Source organism: Pseudopodoces humilis, chromosome 20 (assembly GCF_049639895.1).
Source record: "Pseudopodoces humilis isolate 2021_Gansu_Grassland_sample_001 chromosome 20, ASM4963989v1, whole genome shotgun sequence".
Lineage (NCBI taxonomy): Eukaryota > Metazoa > Chordata > Aves > Passeriformes > Paridae > Pseudopodoces > Pseudopodoces humilis.
Genome location: NC_142219.1, coordinates 11,357,867 through 11,378,445, shown reverse-complemented (window position 1 = coordinate 11,378,445; position 20,579 = coordinate 11,357,867). Strand labels below are relative to the sequence as shown.

The window sequence follows — 20,579 nt, the reverse complement described above, 5'->3', positions numbered from 1 at the left end:
CCTTGTTTTCCTTAGTCTGGCCCTGGACTGTCATGAATCCTGCTTCAACACCGAAGTCTCCATCTTCTCTGAAGGTGGCTCCTTGATTTGTATCTCCAGGTTTACTCTGCCAAATGAAAATCATGCTTACACCTCATGTAGATGCTGGAGCTCTTTGGGATTGTCTCCTTACCTCCAGGCTTCCAAGGCTGGCTATGAGGGATGTTTTTCAACCAGCAACCAGCTTTTTTTCCCCTCAAACATGGCAGATGCACCCAGCATCTGAAACCAGCTTTACAGTCAGAGCAGCAGTGACTACAGATGGCAGCTCTGCATGTCAAGACGTGTTGGAGCTTAAGGTATAATTACATTGGCTTAGTGCAATGCACTAAACAGAAGTGCACAACGTCTCCAGCAAGGCTGAAGAAGAAGCTCCTGGTGCCTCCAAAGCCTGCTCTGGTCCCTTTGGTCAGTAGATGACTCCCTGTACTCTACCCACCAACTCAGCCCAATGGCTGAGACTCTTCAACAGCTCTGCAATAACCTGAGAGGAAAATTGAGAAAGAGGCCTGAGGATTTACACCCTTTGATAATTTCTTACCCTCCAAAAGGCAGCTGTGGTCTTCACATCAACCTTAAAAATGCCTGTACTTCAAATATTACATAATGTTCAAATTTGATCTCTTGATTGCAGATTTGGATAAAGATGTAGCAGGACCCCAACAATGTAAAGGAAAAGTTAAAGATACTCTGCCTTTTTATAAGTTAATGAATAATTATTCTTTTAATAATTAAAATTATAGTTAAAATTTCCCCAAGTTTATCTTGGCCTGTAAGGGTCTTTAAATACTGAGTTCCCCTTCAAGCAGCATGTAAAGCTCTTCATGCTGGCAGCAGAAGACCAGAGAGTGAAGGGCTATGTATGGAGATTTCTGCCAAGGCAAACTGTGATCCCAGACAGTAATGGCAAATGTGAAAGTTTTGACAAACAAACAAACAAACAGAAAAAATAGAGGTCAAAGTCCTGAATCCCAGCATGTGAACTGCTAAGCAGCTTCTGACATGGGAGGGTCAGTGCAGAGTTTGTAGTATCATATGGTCAAAGTTGAATGTTGCACCAAGATTGTAAAGGTTACACAGTGAAAGAGACAAAGAGGCTCAGCCTTCATTTCCATACCAAAAAGACAAATAGGTTTTCCCGTGAGAGGCAACTGTTAGTTGGGATAGTCATAACTATGTCTTGGCCTTCCCTGGCCATCCTTGGCCTCTCCCTTGGTCTGGGAGATGACACTCTCTTTTATCTTTTTTACCTCTTCCAGGTCTCCTCCTTGACTGCACAATAATAATTTTCCAGGTGCAGAGGTTTGATGTGCTGAGTTAAAACCCAGATCTGGAAACAGGGAGCAATTGGAAGAGACTACAGTTGAATTCTCCGCAGCATTTGATAAAAGTGAATAGGCAAAATATACTTGTATTGTTGGTACTAAGTGTCAGCCCTGCTGTGAGTTTAAAGGGAAGAACTTTCCCAGAAACAGCAGGATGATGATTCTTTAAGTGTTATACTGTAAATTGTCAAAAATGAAACATCAAAGTCATGTAGAGATTGAGACATTCTACAAATTCAGCAATGTTTTGCAATGAAGAGTCACATCAGAGCTGAGGAGGCTTGTTTACACAGGCCAAGTATATTTTCCAGGAGAGATGAGGAGTGGAGACCAAGATATTATTACCTGCAGACCATGGTTTTATCTTGGACAAAACCATGCATTTTTCTTGAACTATTTTCAGTTCCCCAAGGTAACCTTATGAGAAGATACAACCACAACAAAGACATTTTAGCCTATCAAATCCATTTCTTGAGATATGACATGTGAAATAGTATTGCCTAGTTATAAGATAAAGTTTAGTGGGACAAGTTCAAAATCTGCTCTGAAATACATGTGTAATTCTGCACAGGTGAATTCCTCTCCTTTCAAATCCAGCAGGGAAAGGATCACAGGTAACATCTTTTAGAAAGACAGCAGGCAGAGGTGGAGCCTTAGCTTTAACTTCTGGAGTGCAAGAACTGTGTAATTCAGAGGCTGTTAAAGATCCAGCTGGGATCAGCTGCACTGAGTAGCAATTCCTGCTGCTCATCACTGCTCTGTGAGGGATCAGGTCTGTCCCAGCTCTGCACAGGCTGGACCCCAGAGCTCTTGGTGCTCCGGGCACCAATGTTTGCAAAGTGCTGCTTTATTCCAATTGTTCTCTTGTGCTCATTTACAGGAGATGTGTGCTGCAGACACTGGCAAGATGTACATATGAAAAAAGTAAATAAGATTAAAATAAACTAAAAGGTAAACTAAGAGTAAATATGGAGCTTCTATCTTTGTACAGCGTATTCAGCTTTTATGTCTTTGAGTAGTTTTACAGGACCGAAACACCTCAAGTTTGCAGTGTAGGACTGAGATCATTTTCCCAGTGGTTCACATAGGCCACATTTGTTGGGCAATTTGTGTGTCTAGAAGGGGATGCCAGAGGGGCTGTGAGAAGCCGAGGAGCGGTGCGGAGATTTCTCTTTGAAGTGAATGTGTAAAGTGTTTTCGTCGACACAAAAAAAGAGGCGGATTGTGGATCTGCAAGTTTATAAAAGAGAGTGAAAAGCCCCTCACACCTAAGAGAACAGGAAAGAAAGAGTACGCCGTTCGCTTTTTAGCAGCTTTTAGTGTTAGAAAGGATGTAATCGCTGGGGGCAGAGCCCACTGCAATGGGACCTCCCTCACAAAAGTGCCGGGATAAATCCACTTCCCCCGAGCACGGCAGGCGCCTCCTCGACAGCCCGCAGAGCTTCGCAGCTGCGGCGGGGCTCAGGAGCAGCCATGTCCACGGCGAGGATCTGCTGCCTGCTGCTGCTCACGCTGGGGGTGCTGGCAGTGGCGGTGACACTCGTGCTCATCCTGGCTCAGCCCGGCTGCGCTCCGCAGCGCTACCTGCACGGTGCCGTGGCTGCTGACACCGAGAGCTGCTCCCTCATCGGCCGGTACGTGCACGGAGCGCTCGGCTCCTCGGCTGCCTTGGCGTGTGTGTGGTGACTCGGGCTAGCCCAGGGAACAAGCGCTAAGCACGCCCGTGGGCTGCGGTTCTGCCCCGTCCCCGCTCGGGGGTTGCGCAGCGATGCTGCTCTCGCCGCCGGAGCAGACGGCGCCTCTGCCTCCCTGCCTGATGCTTACTTTCATTAGTGTCCCAAAAATTTGCAACTGTGCAAACCCTCGGACTTTTGGAAGTTATAAATATTTGTAGTATACAATGCTGGTTTTAAGTGGGGATGGAAAAATTTTACTTTTTATGGCGTGGTAGATCTGTCGGATAAGTGACTTAGAATAAATTAAGAAGTTAGAGGAGCTTGCAGACTTTAGGCTTCATCAGAGACAAGGAAGGCAAGGCAGGGAAAGGGGGATTGGCATCTCTGCCTTTTGGGGTTGTGTGTGTCTGGACTGAAGGCTGCAGCAAGTGTGTCTGCTATGAGGAAAAAGCAAAGACCAGATTTAATTGAAATTCGGTCATGTCAGTAGAAGTACAAAAAACATATTTACATCACTTGGAAAGAAAGATGTAGGTTAAAAAATTCTCTAGATGCCCAGGTTGTAAAGCTTCAGTTTGTATAAAACATGTCTGTCAAATATTTTGACTCCCACATTATTATTTTACTGTTCCTTCAATTATGAAATGCCTGTATCCATGAAAGCAGAAGGATGGAAGTTTACACTTGATGCTCCAGCGGTGGATGCTGGAGCTGTGTGCTCTGCTGTGTGGTTCAGGGAGTGAAATGAGGTGTGGTGCCATAATACCACACTTGGCCATGCCTCACCTCTGATTCTGGCACAGCATTTGTGAGTAGCTGGAGAAAATATACTGTGGCTGTACATATGTCAAGCAGTGAGATGGGATTTTTTATGTGAAGCCACATGTTCTTCAGAAAGCAGAAGTATTTTTAAAATCACTATTAATGGAAAAAAAGGAAAATACATAATTGGATTGCCCAAAGAATCTGCTGGGGAAAACCACTGCATTTGTTTATGCAGCTATTGTAAATTTTAACTTGATGTAGTGTATAATCAGCTGGAAGACGTTGAAGTGAGAGCCATAGAAATCTGTGGCCAGTGGACAACTGAGCAGCTTTGTCTAGTTGATTACTGATGCTGGGCTCTCACTTTTCCCTTCCCTTCTCTCAGCAAGAAGCTCTACAGGCTTCCCCGAGCCTCCACCACTGCTGCAGCTCCAGCTCACTTGCTGACAGGTCTGTGCTGTCCCTCCAGTCTGATGGACCAACTTAAATTTCCTACAAATAGTCTGCCAATGATCCTCACAAAATCCTGCCCTTGCTTCATGTTCCCATTACATTTTTTGCCCCCTTTTGCCCATCCTGCACATCTGGTCCTGCTCTGTCCTCCAGCCCTGCCAAGCCTCTGGGACCTCCCCAGCCTTGGCTATTCTCCTCTGCCTGGGCTCTATACTGCTCACCCTCTGCCTGGTGGTCAGCTCTACTCCCCTGCTGCTGCTGCTGCTTTTCCCAGTATCCTTTGCCTCCAGCCATTCTTGGAAATTTTTGTGCTCATTTCATGCTGTCCTCAGACTTGGAATGGGACAAACTCCTGTGTTGTTCTCCCAGCTACTGCTGTGCATGTTCTTGTAAAAGATTATAATAAAAGTAAAATTGTTTATAAAAATGTTCCTCTGTAAGAGAGCTTGGGATTGGAAGTTTTGTATAATATTTGCCTTTTTTTTTGTTGTTGTCATATTTCTTTCTCTGTCCCACTGGCTCACAGTGGTGTCTTCATTTTTCCCTCTAGCAAGCTTTTTGCATGCTCTGTACTACATGTGATCTTGTTAATTTTCTCCCTGACATTTCTATGCTGTTATACCTGTATGTCACTTTTTAAGCTCTCAGCTCTTAGCACATGATGGTCACCACTAAATTAGCTCTCAGAGCAACCTGTGAGGTGAGAAAATGTACTTTCACTGGTGAGGAAGTCACATGGCAGTGACACTGTGAGGATGCCACAGCAGAGGGGCTCAGCCTTTCAGAGCCATCTGCTCTGCTCTGTGTCCTCCTGTGTGACTCTGCAGGGCTGGGGTTTCCTCAAGGCTGACTCACAGTCCGTGACTGGAGCACCGTGAGATGATAAGCATACAGCTGCTTCCTGCCTCGTCTTTGCTGAAGAAGATTTTAGCATCCATAGGAATTTTGCCTCAGCAGTAGCAATAAAATCCAATTTCTGAGAGCAGTCTCGGCCATTAGGCCCTGGTGTCCTCACCTGAGAGCTGGCAGTTCATGTGCCACTTTACTTCAGCAACAAGGGGAGAGCAGGGTAAAACCAAGCAGCCCTAGATTCCGTCCCTAAAGACACTGCAGGGCTGGTTTCTCCGTGCTCTTCCTCACTGACCTTGCAGACCCTCTCTCCTGCTGTGACCCCAGGCTGTTCCCCACAGCCACCCCTTTCATCCTGCAAATCCCCTCCACCCCGAGCTCACAGGAATCTGTGCAGGGGATGCTCAGAGAACTGGTCTGCTGCCTAAAGACTTGGAAACTAAAAGCAGCACCTAATGCCTAACTTACTTACAGATTTTATTATTTAATTTAAAAATCTTGTTTATTTTAAAGAGCAACTCAAACCACATGTTCAGTGGGCTGTCAGGAATGAAATTCCTGGGGCACTACATGATACTCTTGGTTTAAGATTCTTCCATTTGGGAGTCTTTGTGTATTCCTAATAGAATTGTCAGTTGAACTTACTGAGAAGAGCTGAAGCACTCTTGCTCAATGATTGGGATAGTGGGCTGGGAGAAACACCTCAGGGCCCACATGTTTTCCAGCTTTGGAGATTGTGTTAGTGTACTCTGGATTTCTGAAATCCTTATGCAACTCTTTGGGTCCCTGCAGAAAGTGAGCAATCTCAGTGAGCCTTCAGCCTGTCACAATCCATGTTGGCAGGTCCTGAGCTAAACTTCCCCTTAGCCATCAATGCCCAGCTCCCAGTGCTGAACAAGGTTGGGTCTCTTCTTTTTTTCTGCTGGACACTGGGGGCTGAAAGCAACCTCAAACAGCTGCCTGGTCCAGACTAAGACCCTGCCCTGGGAGAAAACTTGTCCCTGAATGACGTGAAATACTTTGATGAAGAGGGATGGGAGTCTAAAATGAGAATCAGAATAGTTTTTACCCAAGGATGTGGATTTGGTGCCACAGTCCACCTCACTAATTTGTCCTCATGTCAAGAACCCTGAGGAGACAGGAGATTATTGCCCTGTGACTGTAAGAGGTACTCAAACTTCACCTCCAGCTCTGAGTCACTTGTTCCCTCCTGGAAGAGGCTCTTTTCATCAAGCATGCAAAAAGCTCTATATTCCCTACCAGTGTGCTGTTTGAGCTCTGTCATGCACTGCTCTGCATTCCTTTTTTTTTCCCAAATGGCAGAAGCAAGAAACAGCCAGCATAAAGTCAGGGACAGATTCAGGAAAAATGTTCATTCCCAGTGGTGGGATTCACTGCAGGAAGGCAAGCTGTCCTGGCCTGGCCCAGCAGCCATCTCTGATTGCACTCCTCCAATGTAGCCTAGCATAACCCCTGGGAACTGGCCTTTGAAGTCAACACCCCCCGAGGGGACAGCCTGGTGGGGAGGGTGAGAATGGTGAGACTTTAACAGTCAGAAAACGTCTGCAGCCCTGGGAAGCTCAGTTCTAGCCAGACAATCTGATGCAAAAATCCTTTTCAGTGATGGCCCAGAAGATTTCTGAAGTATGTTTACATCCCAAAGGATTTGGTTTCCCTTCTTGCATGTTTTAAATTTGGTAACTGGCCCTTTTTACAGAAGCAGTTTTTACTTTTGCTCTTTATAAATCCTAAGGAGGCAGCTGCTGTATAATGGGTGGTCTCCCAGTCCCCAGCCTTCTTTAGCAGAAAAAAAATCCAATACAATTTAATAAGTTTGCATTTCCAGTGTATTCAAGAGGGCTTCAGCGCTCCCTCTGGCCTAGGGCAGAACTGCCCATCTTTGCTGACATTCACCCTTCCAGGGAGGGTGAATCCCTGTTTGCTGCTGCTGGAATGGGACTTGCTTGTTAACACCCTCTTCTGCTCCTTATTATAAGGAAACTCCATTAGTGACTAAACCCTAATGCTGAAACTAAGTGGCAGGAAGGATGTGGGACAAAACATTGTTATCAGATTTTGTCAGCCCCAGCACTGGTAAGGTGCCACACTTTGATTAAGCATTTTGCATTATAATTAAGCTCATTGCAGCAGAGACCCATCTAAAGGGAGCCAGGTGATGGGACATAAATCCAGATGTAGTTTTGCTATATATAATGGCCTTAAATTCTCCAGGCATCACTTCCAGGGAAGTGGCAGGTCCCTGACTGGAAGTGAGTGAGCCATGCACAGAGAGCCACATGTGACACACCAAGAGCCAGCTCAGTGTATTTTCTGTTGAGTTTCAGTCTCTGGAGAGGCTGGAGGGAAAGGTGTCAAGGCTGGAGGCCAGTGTGAACGTGCTGTGAATTTGGGTGAGAATCTGGTGCTTTTCAGACTTTGGGAAATGTGCTTGATGTAAAGGTCTTAATGCATTGCATTGAAATGTGCACCTGCCATCTCCAACCTTCTTTTTAAAGATGTTTTTCACCCAGAACCATGCTCCCTGTCACCAGGCTTTGTACATGTGTTGCCTCACAGCCCATAATCCAGGGGCTCTTCGAGCACTGAAGTAGCAGTGCTTCATCTTCTTTTTCCAACTTTCTAACATGCTGTCTGGGTCTTCTGCAGAGGTGACTCAGTTTTTTAGGAAGCCCTCGTGTCCTTCCTTACTGTGGTGAGTAACTAACAGCTTTCATTTCAGAAAAACACCTTCCAGGGACATTGGTGGGTGAGTCCATCCCCTGCTGCAAGGGGCTGAGCCTGAGCCTCAGTCTCCGTGCTCAGAGCTACAGCCGTGGAGCTCCTAGGAGGCCAAAAGCCATGCAGACCCCAAACAGAAAGCCTGATGTTCCCTACTATTTCTTTTCTTCCCACTTGTCCACATGTCATTTCCTTACAGGCAGTGGTTCTGAGACATTTAGGGAAACAAAGAAAAACCACAATCAATGTGCCTGCTGGCAGCATCCTGTTCCCAGACCCAGCAGGTCCCAGCCATATCAGTGGATGTGAAATAAACAGTCTCTGTGTGTGCTCTGTGTTCTCATGCAAACTCTGGGAGCAATTGCACTGCAATTAATGAACTATTCCAATTTCCCCTCTACGGGAATACATGAGCAATATTTATCTGAGTTAAATGTTATCTGAGTTATATGAGGTAAAGTTATCTGAGCAATAACCCAATAAAACAGGTAGGAGCCTTCCTAGCAAACACCAGTGCTAGCTACTGGCAGGCTGTGCAGGAAACACCACCCCATTTCCACTGCAAGGAAAAGATGTTTTTCAGATCTCTTGAGGGAAGCATGTTTCTCTAACAGAACCTGTTGCTGTCAGCAGCAAGAGGCTGCCTTAATGCCTGTGTGTTTTTCATGTAGCTGTACCTTGGTAGAAGCAGTTGAGGGGTTTGTTTCCTGTTTGCTTTTTGTTTCTTCCTTGGTTTTGTCTTTGGGAACACAGGGGGCAGAATGGGGCATTTTGGTGCTAATAAGCCCATGAAGTCACAGTGTAGGAATGATGAAGTAACTATTGTGCTGACAAGTTGTTTTGGGACTTTACTTCACATGGACCCAGTGTTCCCACTTCAGTGCTCCTGTCCAGTTGACTAGCATATGCCTTTGTTGGGGATGGCATTTGGGAAGCTTGAGAGTTGTTTGGTTCCTAGTATGTGGAAAGCCCTGTTGTGTGCTCCAAGCATCCTTCTCCATGTCTTAGGACTCCTTGCTGTCCCTTTTAGTCCACAGCATCTGTGAGAAGCTGCAGTTCTCTGTATCCCATAACTCTTTGCCCAGAGGAAGTCCAGTCTCACACAGATCTGGTCCTGGCTGCTCTTTCCTCCTGCAGACTCTCCTTTTTTCCCCTCTAATTGTTCCTTCTCACTTCAGCAGAGGAAGGTGCCCCTCTGTGCCCTCACACCCTGCCTGCACTGCTGCCACTACATTTCTCCAGCTGCTCCCCTCAAGTTGCAGGGGTCCCAAGGAGGCATTTTCATGTGGTTCCTCCATTCTGATATTCCTGGATTTTAATAGTGTCTTTTTTTCTTCCCTCCCTACCACAGGGACATCCTGAAAAGTGGAGGCTCTGCTGTGGATGCTGCCATTGCTGGCTTGATCTGCACTTCAGTGATGAACCCTCAGAGTTCGGGCCTGGGTGGTGGGGTCGTATTTACCATCTATAATGCCAGCACAGGTATGGGCCTGCCCTGGCCTCTCCATGGTGCCTTGTCGCTCTGCAGACACACAAATGCTGTGCAGAAATCAGAATCCTTCCTGTTCTCTCAGAGCAATATTTTGAATATAAAATCTACATCACAAACCACACTTGTGCTCTTAATCCAAAGCATCCACCACAGGGCGCTGTGATTGTCATTTCACAGCAAGAACGTGTGTGGAGGAAAGAGCTTTGATATAAAATGAACTGAGTTTGCTTCTCCTTCCCCCTCTAAAGCAATGCCAAAGTACATTTTAAAGTTGCACAGCTGATTGCAGCCAGGTGTGAGTGGCTGAGTGAAGCAGGCAGGAGGGGAGTGCAGCGTGTGCTGCCAGTGTTGTGCTGCCAGTGCCTCAGCTGAGCCCTCGGGATGGCACTTGAGGGGCTTGTGCTGCTCTGGCAGTGCCTGCTGACACTGGGGCTGTGTCACACTGCTGTCCCTGTGCTGGTGCGACTCCCCAAAGCAATGCTGAGCCTTCCTGTCCCAGGAGATGCATCTCCAGAAATCTAAACCTAGCAATGTTCAGTGTCTGCTGGGGAGCCTTTCTGTGTTTGGCTTATGCTCTAGTGTTGTTTTCTTGCTTTTGTGTCTTCAGTGTGGGAGTTTCTAAGTCTTGGCTTCCAAAAACCCCCAGAGCTTATCTATCTAATAGTAATATCAACAATGAACACTAACAATATCATAGTTCTAAAAACCCCTGCCAAATAGTTTCTCAGAGTCACAAATCTGGAAATGTTTGGCTTTATCTTATGCAAGAGCTTAATTTGGCAGAACACCTATATTTTTCTTCTTTTTCCTTTTGCCAGAGCCATGCAACTTCGTTTCCTGACAGCAATCCTTCTCTGCTACCTGAGTTATGCTGCTGCACAGAGCTGCCCGTGGCTGTGCACAGCTCAGGAGCTTGATGCAGCACTGTGGGCTCCTGCAGCACAGCCAGCTCTGTGGACAGATAAATACAAGGCAGAGAAGGAGGCTGCTAGACCTGAAATACGAGTGTATGCAAGTGGGGGTTTGGGTTTGTTTTTGTCCTTTCAAGCTCCCTGATACAGAGGGCTTTGAATATGAAAATTTAAATATGATATAATATTAAAATTTAAGTACGATAGACTTGCCTCATCATCATTTGGTAAATGGCCCTCCCAGGAGCATGAGGCTCACATTATGTCTCTGACATGTCCCATCTGTCGAAGAAGTGCAGGAACCTGCAGCTGTGAGGCAGCATGTTCCCATGAACCCTGGGGGGAACATTGGAGACAAGCCCTGGCCTTCTCCCTATCTTTTCAGTACCTTTAGGTAGGCACTGCTTGGTTTGCTCTAAACAAAAGCACAGGAGTCAAGGACAATGTGCTGACACCTGATCCTGCAGGTGCATTTGGCAAAAGGCTGCAGAGTAGCTCAGCTCTGGGCCAACAGCACATGCAGTGCTACAGCTGACTGAAGTGTGATGTTCACCTGTTTCAGGAAAACAACATTATGCATTTCCCTCTTCTTCTTTCTAGGAACAGTCGAGGTGATCAACGCCCGCGAGACAGTCCCACAAGTGTTTCCTCACAACTTATTGTCTGGATGTGGTGCTGGTTTCCCCTTTGGTAAGGACACAATCTGTGCCACAGCTGTGTGCCCTCCTGGTGTGCACAGAGCTCAAGGTGGGGAACTGAGCACCTTACTGACTTGATCTGGAGTTCTGTTTGCTTTAACACACTCTACCTGGATTGCCTTTTGCAAAAATACTAGGTCCATAAAAATTCCTGTTTGGTAATAACAGTGGCAACCCAACTGAGCAGCAAGACAATGGGGAGCCAGCATGAGGAGAAATCACAATGTAACTTCTCTCTGTAGGAAGCCTGCAGTTCAAGACTGAATTTCTCAAAGCTCTTATTCCCCAGAAGTTCTTACAGATAAAAATAAGATCAATAGCTTTCTGGAAACAAGAAATAAAATTCACAATCTCACACAATGGTGTGTCTGCTCATGTCCATAGATTGGGGAAGCACACTGGCACATCGGGGGCTGAGTTGCTGGGCTCAGGCACTCTTGCTTTAGCAGCACATCTTGGATCTGTCACAGTATTGTCACAGTACAGCTGGTCTGGACTGGACAAGGTAAATCTGACCATAACACAAATCCAATTCAAATTTCCTGGGCTAGACAGTCACTGGCTGATACTTCTCTCCCTGCCCAGCATCCTGGCCACTTGTGTGCTTTCTTCTCATCTTGCATGGGTTTGGCAGAGGTTCTCTATAACTTATCCAGGAACATGTTCAGACATGAACTAGGCTAGCTGAATTGGATTTTTATTATGGTCAGATTTACTTTGTCCAGTCCAGACTAGCTGTGCTGTAACAATATCTTTCCCCATTATTGCTGTATTCATTCTCCTTCCCTAGAATGTTATCTTCTGGGATGTGTCCTAGATCCTGGAGGTGTTCTTATCCTGAAAGCCTGAAAAGGAATCAGGAGCTACTCTGGTTGGAAGGGACAGTTGGAGGTCACATTTTTTAATTTCTCCAGGGATGGAGAATTTCACTGCTTCCCTTGTTCTGGTGTTTGACCAGGCCCCATGAGCACCATTTCTCCAGCACCCAGCTGGCACCAACCTTGCTGCAGCATGTGCCCATTGCTTTCAGCACACCTCAGGCCTGGCTCCAGCCTCTCTATACCCCTGCTGTTCAGTAATAGGGAAAGGTAATAAACAAACCAAGTCTGCTTTTAGAAGTCTTGATTGCCTCTCCCAACTGAGACTTTGATTGGAGAGCTTTCAGAGAGGTGGAACCCCCAAGCCAGTGACGTACTGGGTGTGACACTGCTGTTGTGCTCCTCAGGTCCCCGCTGGATTGGCGTGCCCGGAGAACTCCGTGGGTATGAGGAAGCCCATAAGCGACACGGCCGCTTACCATGGAAAGCCCTGTTTGAACCAACCATCAAGCTTCTTTCGGAGCCACTTGTCATTTCCCCAGTTCTGGACAAAATTCTCCATCACCCAGCCTTCGCTGGTCTGGGGAAAAGCCTGTGGTATGACCCAGGAATGAAACTGCACTGTGAGGGTCACTGTTCCCTCAGCTTCAGCCCCTTTCTCTGACATGCTGACATGGAGCACAGGCTGCTGCTGTGGTTTGTTCTCAGGGAATACTTGCTGTAGAGTGGGAGAAAATCACAGAAGTGGGTTTTTAAGAGGCTGCAGTGTAGCACTGCCTTGGAAAGTATACAACATGTGTAGTCCAGATCAGCTTATGGTAGGAAAAAGAGGCCATTTGCCCTGGGCAAGAACAGGTTCACGCTGTAAAATGGATAAATGTTCTTCTTTAACAGCCCACTGCTATGATAAATGTTCTTCTTTAACAGCCCACTGCTATGTGATGGTCAAAGATTTCTGAGGCGTGGCGAGACCTACCGGTGGGAAGCGCTGCAGCAAACACTGCAAACTGTAGCAGAACACGGAGCTGCAGCGTTTTATGAGGGAGAGATAGGAAGGGCCCTGGTGGAGGACGTCAGGAAGGCTGGTAGGTAACAGCTACAGGTAGTCCTGATATACACAGGCCCTGCTCACAGTGAACCTGTACCAGGGGAAAGCCAACACATGCCATTTGCTTGTCAATTGGAGTGGTGGGGGGCCACCTTTCCCCAGTTCCTATAACTCAGGTCCAGACACAGAACTGGGACCACCCACTGCTCTGGCCTTTGCCCACTGTGCTCATGCATTGGCCCCTCTGACTCCTTTAGGCTTTGTGACATCCTGAGGCTTGTCAGCACATGGCAAGTGTGATGGCAGTGCTGTGCTGGATGGAAGGAGTTTGGGCTGTATGGGGATGGATCTTCACAAGCTTTACCAAGGCTCTGATGCGGGCAGCCCACAGCAGCAGTACAAGTTGCTGTGCTAATGGCAGCTTCTGGCTCTCTGTTGAAGGGTCCAGCCTCTCACTGGAAGACCTTCGGGCATACAAAGCAGAGGTGTCCTCAGCTCTGAACATCACCCTGAACAACCACACCAAGGTATTCACTCCAGGACCACCCATGGGAGGTGCAGTGCTCATGTTCATCCTCAAGGTATTGGAAGGTAAACTCCTAATGGAAAACGGTCAGCAAGAGGTTTTCAGAGAATTTTGCTCTCTGAAAAGTGAGTGAGATAAAAAAAAGTGAGAGTGATAAAATGCAATGGGCAGAAATGGAGTTTTTGAGCCAGAATGGGGCCCAAAGCAGCAGTGTGACCATGCTATGCAGCAGGAGGATGAACTGGTTCACTTGTACAGTGGATCAGCATCACCACAGCTTCTGCAAAAGCCAAAGGATGCGTGATTTCCCAATGCTTCAAAAGAAATTGAAGTCACAGTGGAAATTAGTACTTGGTTGTTTCTGCATCCACATCCTGCTGAAGCATAGGGGAAGCCTGGTAAGAACTGGGGTGGGAAGAGGAGGCTCCTTTCAACATTTTTTTTTTTACATTTTTTGAAAAAACATTGCCTTGGGTCTATTAACAAAATAATTTCATCCTGCTCCATAGAGTATAAATTCCATAAAGCATCACTGGCAACACCTGAGGAGGAGGTAGAAACCTATCACTACATTGCAGAGGCCCTGAAGTTTGGCAACATGCTAAGACCCCGCATGACTGACCCAGCCTTCTCTGAAGCTCAGGTGAGCTCCATGGTGTGTTGGTGCAGTGCTACAGCATCAAGCAATGCTCTGACACGCTCCTTCTTTGCAGCCTGGAAGGAAAGAAAATACTTAGAGGTGCTGCTAGAGAGGAATGCAGCTGAGTTGGTGAAGGCAGAGGTGGGATCAGGCTGTTCACTCTGCAGCTTCAGTCACCTGACAGAGGATGTGCACATGCTCCTGCTAGTGTTGAGGTGCCTCGGTGCTGAGCTTGGTCCATTTTCTGGGATGAGAGTGGCATGGGGCTGAACACTGGCCACTCCAGGGCCCCAAGCTCTGACTACTGGAGCTCAGTTCCTGAGGCCTCCGTGTGCCCAAAGCCATACCTGTGCTTTGGTGACCAGCTCAGTGTCCTTGCTGTGCTTGCAGGTGCCTGTGGGGACCCTGTTGTCTGAGCAGTTTGCAGAGTTTGTGAGGCAGCGGATAGATGCTCGTGGTGACCACTCACTCAGCCACTACAACCTGCTGGAGTCCCTCTACAACGACAGATACAAAAGTATGGGCACGAGCCACATCTCTGTGCTCGCTGCAGACGGCAGCGCCGTGTCTGCCACCAGCACCATCAACTACCTGTGAGTGACCCCTGTCAGGTTCACAGGGGAGCTGCAACGGCTGGCTACCAGCAAAGCCAAACCCCTGGGTTTCATTGGTTTTGGCAGCTTCTGAGCTGTGAATGCCTTTTTCATGTGACAGCAAAGATCTGTGAGCATCAACTCCAAGGGTTGTCATAATTCAGGAGGATGCGAGAATTTGCTGAGGCTCTGGTTGAATTTCTGTGGGTTGAGCAAATCCCCACAGGCACCAGTGACAGGGACCTTATATCTGTCACCAGCAGCAGCACAAATTCCTTTTGGACACCTTCACTGGGACACTTGCAGGCTGGGAGGAGATAGAAGGTCCTCACAGGGTGCCATGTGCAGTTAATGTCATCCACAGCAGGAGAACTCTGGGCACTAAAAGGCTTCATCTTTCCTCCCTGCAGGTTTGGCTCCCTTGTGTATTCTAACCAAACTGGGATAATTTTAAATAATGAACTTGCTGACTTCTGCGTATCAAACAGAAGCATTAAAGCAGGTGAGCATCCTCATCCTTAGAATAAAGCACAGGGCCAGGGGATGGATACACAGGCTGTGTACCAGTGGGCAGGGACAACCTGTAAACTTACAGGTACTCTTTCCTAGATCTGGATGAGAGCAAGTTTATTTCAGACTAAGAGAGGATAAAGTTCTGTAGTGTATCTGTGTCTACTCACATATATCCTTGTATGGAAACATGGGACTTTTGGGTTCTAACCAGGGAAATCAGAGGTTAAAAAAAATGCTGACGCTGATCACTGGCTGGCAGGAAGGGGAGGGAAGAAGTGAAGAAACTACTGCTAAGACAAGCCTGCTGATATTTGAGGCTCATCTATGACTCTGAGTGTAGAGCTGCTGCAGGCTTGCACCGAGCTCTGTGACACAGCAGTGTTGCTGCAGACATGGCTCTGTGCCATAAGCTGTCCCTGCTGCATCCCCCTCAGCCTGCTGGGAGAGGACACCCAGTGTGCTGCCGTGGCAGGATTTCTGCTAAAGGTTCCTCATCTGGTTGGGTGAGCTGCAGCAAGTCCTGAATACTTGTAGGATGCCCTGTCCTGCATCAAGAGAAGCCTGTTCAGCTTGTGCCATAAAGGTCTCAGTTTCCTGGGAGACAGGCTTTCAGTACCAGGACATTTTTCTGTAAGTCTTGAGTGTCTTAATGAAGGAGCAGCAACTTGTTTTTCTGTGGGAGACAAAAGAAAGTCAAGGTAGATGAACCTGTGCCACTCCTACCCTGTTTAGAGCCACATGGACAGAATAGTATCTCTGCTTCTGCTCTAGGAGAGAAGCCTCCCTCAGCAATGGTGCCTTCCATCCTCATCTCCAAGTCAGGAGACATGCTGGTGATTGGAGGAGCTGGAGGGGGCTGGATTATCAGTGCTACCACCATGGTAAGTGAAAACCACAGCAAGTTGCCAGGACTTTCAGCCCTCTCAGATTTCTAGCCATGGTCAGTCTCTACTCAGCTCCCCTCAGATCTTGACTCCTTGGTGCTTTTTTTAATTTGTAGTTTAGAAGTCACTAAAGGCTGCAGGCTGTAGGCCAGGAAAAGCATTCTGGGAAGCATTAGGTGCTAATCCTATTTTTCAATTACCCCAAACATCTAGTATTGGTCACCATGAAAGCAGGACACCAGGCTGACAGGACTGTGGTTCTGGCTCAGTGCAGCCTGGGTTGGACAACCCAGGTTTTATGTCCAGTTGGGCAGTGTGGAATTCGTTTCATTGCAGGCGATTATAAACAAGCTGTGGTTTGGCTATGACTTGGAACATGCCATTTCAGCTCCTGTCATGCATACCCAGGGTGACAGTGTCCTATTTGAGGAGTCTTTCAGCAAGGTGAGTGGTCTTGGTGGGAAGCAGATTGCTTCTGTAACTCTCCTGGGTAATCTTTATTTTGCCTCTGGCTTCTTGTTTAAACCTCACTTTCTCAACCAGACTCCACACACACATCCTACAGTTTCCCACCTGGCAACGTTAAGATCTCAGGCCCCTGCCCCATTCACTCCATTTCCTCTTCTCTCCCCCCACAGGAGGTTAGGACTGGCCTGCTGGGAAGAGGACATAAAGAAAAGAAAGATAAATTTGCAATGAATGTTGTACAGGGAATTTCCAAGGAAGGAAAATGCATCTCTGCTTACTCTGATAAAAGGAAGCTGGGGAAGTCAGCTGGATATTAGCGTGAAATGCCATCACAATCCACAAAGCCACAGGAGATTCAGAACACGCTTTGGTTGGACATGCCCATAATTTCCTGTTCCCATCAGGATGTCTCCTGGAGCATGGGCACAGTCTGTGATTACATCTAATTCCAGTAGACTGCAGGTCATCCTCAGGCAATACAAGGACAGGTCAGCTAACCTTGTTTAGAGATACACCTTTCATTACTTATGTGATACACAGAGAACATATTTCTTGAGCACATCAGTTACTCAGAATGAGAGAATACAAAGTGTGAAAGGAAAATTGGTCCAAACCCCGCTGAGAACACTGTGAAATGGCCCAGCTGTATCTTCCATTCCTGATGGAGTCTTTGTTTTCCCTCCTCCTGGGATGAACAGGCTTCAGCTGAACTCCCTGGAGGTGCCTCTCCCTGTGGTGAGATGGCTCCCAGTCTGTGCCAGCTCTCCCTCCTCAACACCACTACATCGGTCTTTGGGAAGGCAGGTCAGGAAGGCATGGAAATGTTTTTGGAAACTTTAGAACTTTCTTCAAATTGCAAAGTGCACGTGATCAGGAGATGTCATTTGTAGCCCTGAGCTCAGCCTGACCAGGACACCAGGACTGCTGAGAAGTGATGCAGCACTCTCAGGCATTAGCAGAATTCTCCCATATCCTTCATGCTCCAAATTCCTGTTTACCACAGCTAGTCTCTAGTGTTCCCTTCAGACCACAAGGAGAGCATTGTAGGACTCTAAGAACTATCACAGAAAGAGAAAACTTTTGGAGAAGGGACCTGAACACAAAAGGTCCTTGATTTTTCACCTGGATGCAAAGGGTCTTTTGCAGTTTATCCATAATCTCACCCTGTTCAAAATGGCCAAGAGAATCAAACATTTAGGAAGGAAAAATCTAAAACCCCCAAAGCTCTTCAAATATGCTGGGTCAAATTCCCAGAATCCTCCAAAACTCCATTTTCTGAAAGCTTCTGAGCCTGACTGCCCTATGGGCACAGTGTTTTGTGTATGTCTGAAAGAGAAACCAGAACCAGGCACTAGCAGAGACCCCCCTCACACACAGAGCCCACAGGACTTCTAATTCTCCAACAAATAGAATCCCTCTGTAAACATCATAACAAGCACACACTATTAAAAAACACACATTTAAACAAGGCCAGCTAGATTTTATGCCAATGTTTTTACCCACAAAGCCTGTCCAATAAAGCCATCAATTTACTGAAATCTCAGCCTTCACTTGCATTTTAGTGATGGTCCCAGTGAAGCTGACCAGGGCCAGTGTTTTCCTTCAGAAGCTGTACACCAAGGACTGTAGCACAGCCCCTGCTGTATCAGTGAATGATTGCTGCGTTATCAGATCGTAACCACAAGCCCTTAATTGTGCAGCTGGAAATTAAATTACTCATGGATTTACTCCATGCACTGCCCTGCTCCCTTCTTGTCCAAGTGGAGCTCATCTTAAAGCTCCCAACTCAGGAAGAACTGCTGTTTTCTCCATCAGAGCTGCTCACTCGCACTGTGGAAGTGGCCTGGCACCCTGGTGAGGCAGCATCACAGTGCTGGTGAATGGGAAAGGAAACAGCCCCACAAGCTGAAGAGGGGCAGTTTTTATGTTCATTTGGAAGGGGTTACATTGATTATGACTACCAAAGAAACCAAATCTATCTAACTTGCTGAAGTTTTCTCCCTTGATGAAGTCCCTTGCCCCAGCTAGCAGTTCCTGGGTGCATGAGTTCTGGTGCCAGAATGCCACCAGGCAGAGCTGTGCAGGGAAGCACGGCCAGACCCCATCTGCAGCTCCCACCACAGCACCAGGCATGCAGACTACACTGAATGCTGGCTCTGGCAAGATCCGTAGTTCTTTCCAGCTAACCCCACTGAGCTGAGAGTTTACAATCAGCAACTGAGAGTGGCACTGGCTGGAGACAGGGAGAGCACTCCTGGCTTCTCTATTAGGCTTCAGGGCCACCTTCAGCAGTGCTCTGCTCCCTCTCCATCATTTCACTACAGAAAACCCAAGTCACCAAGTAACTAAGCCTCCCATTACCTTTGCTTCTGACACACCTTAGGGTGAAGCACCCTGCAGTACTCCAGCCTCTCACCTTTCCAGTGCAGTAGTATCACAGCTACTTCCCACCACATAGACATGGGAATATTATCTTTAGTCCAGTACTCACAGCAGTTTAGCTGCTTAGTATTAACTTTGCAAGTGAGCCAGTGAAGTGGTTTAAAAACTCATCAGAGATTTAATTTGCAAGACAGAAGGGAATGGGAGTGCAGATCTCTCAGTGCGTCCGAGACTTCCAGTCCTGCAGTCCTTCCTAACAGAATACCTGGTGAAGCTGAGATTGTACCTGCTTTGGCACCTCTGCTCTTGCCCTGCCACCTCCTCACTGCTGAAATCTGCTTGGGTCAGGAGCCTCTCAGTTTTGTCTCCCCACACTCCTGCTCCTCCCAACAACAGAGCATTATTTTTGTACTGAAATCAACTTACATGGACTTTTAAAGCGTCATTGTACAGAGGCTGCTCTATTTTCTAATGAAGTCTAAGTTATACTTTTAATAAAGTGTTTTTAAACCTGTCTGTGAGTTTCTCCTCTAAACCTGTTGCCTATCCCATCACACAAGCACAGAGGACTCCATTCAGGTGTTTCCAGCAGTAACAGTTTTTCATTCTGGAGCCTCATATGCTGCTGGAGAAGCTGAGGAATGGTGCAGCTCATGCCACTTGTCTCTCACAGCTGAGTTTTGTTCCCTTGCAGATGGTTGCCAAAAGAAAATTGTGGTAATGTCAGACTGAAGAATAGGGGCAAGAGGTGAACCCTCCAGCTCATGATCTGAATTGCCTTTTAATGGTACAGCTTCCTTTCACATCAGCTGGAATCAGTCATGGAATGTGTGCTGTTCTCCATGCCCTGCACCGGGGCAGGCAGCCCACACCAACACACTGTGCACAGCCAGGAGCAGAGCCAGCTGGTTGCATTGCAAAGGTGGGACATGGAACAATGAGGGACCTCAGAGACCATCTGTCGTGGGCAGGGATGTCACTCCCTAGACCCAGTTGCTCCAAGTGCCATCCAGCCTGTCCTTGAACATTTCCAGGCATGGGGCAGCCACAGTTTCTCTGGGTTTAACCCCTGCCAGGGCCTCACCACTGTCACAGTCAAGAATATAATCTTAATATGTAACCTAAATGTACCCTCTTTCAGTTCAAAGCCATTCCCTCTTGTCCTATCCAGAAGACTTTTCCCTGCAGCTGAAACATCCCATAAGCTGAGCAACCTGGAGGATACAGTCAGAGGTTTTACAGCAGGAACCACTGACTGACATCTGGCTGTTGATGCCCAGACAGCCCCATCGTAGGGTGAGTAGTGGGATGTGGTATCCAAGCCTGCTCCATGTACAGATATGTCCAAATGAGATAATTACAGGTTGCAGAAGTATCCATAGCTTTTTTAAAAAACATAGGATATAAATGCAAGCTGTAGCCCAGTTTAACAAATCATTCCTCTGCAGTAATACTGCTAAAAAACAACCAAACAAATCAACTTCTGCAGAGTCAAGAATTCAAATGCATTTATATAAGAACAGTTGTAACTAGGAGTGTTTTAAGCTTTCCACAGGGGAAGTTTTTTAACACAGGTTGTAAATAATAGGGGAATTTTCTGACTAGCAAAAAGAAATTCAGGAAGGTAACAACAACTGCTGCATCACAAACTGTTAGAGGCAGCCCAGCAGCAGCCACTCAGACCTGTACCAGAAATCAGGATTGTCCAACAGGCATTTCCCAGAAATTAGTTCCCTTCCAATTTTGGACTAAGTGTAATG

The 20,579-nt window shown here is 47.0% G+C and overlaps 1 protein-coding gene across 1 annotated transcript; it reads left to right on the top strand.

The window, feature by feature from the left end:
* Window positions 1–2,799: 2,799 nt before the first annotated feature.
* Window positions 2,800–19,333, top strand: GGT5 (gamma-glutamyltransferase 5). The gene is made up of 12 exons (XM_005524470.3): window positions 2,800–2,998; window positions 9,198–9,328; window positions 10,850–10,939; window positions 12,173–12,362; window positions 12,693–12,850; window positions 13,255–13,404; window positions 13,849–13,982; window positions 14,370–14,572; window positions 14,983–15,074; window positions 15,857–15,966; window positions 16,306–16,413; window positions 16,608–19,333. The coding sequence occupies exons 1-12, from the start codon at window positions 2,838–2,840 to the stop codon at window positions 16,752–16,754; spliced, it is 1,674 nt and encodes a 557-aa protein (XP_005524527.2). The 5' UTR covers window positions 2,800–2,837; the 3' UTR covers window positions 16,755–19,333.
* Window positions 19,334–20,579: the final 1,246 nt, after the last annotated feature.

What these genes read in the sequence shown, in the direction of transcription:
- GGT5 (XM_005524470.3), top strand. Translation starts at nt 2,838, where the DNA reads ATGTCCACGGCGAGGATCTGCTGCCTGCTGCTGCTCACGCTGGGGGTG. An exon ending in CATCTATAATGCCAGCACAG is followed by an intron (nt 9,329 to 10,849) that starts GTATGGGCCTGC and finishes TCTTCTTTCTAG; the next exon opens with GAACAGTCGAGGTGATCAAC. An exon ending in CAGCCTTCTCTGAAGCTCAG is followed by an intron (nt 13,983 to 14,369) that starts GTGAGCTCCATG and finishes CTGTGCTTGCAG; the next exon opens with GTGCCTGTGGGGACCCTGTT.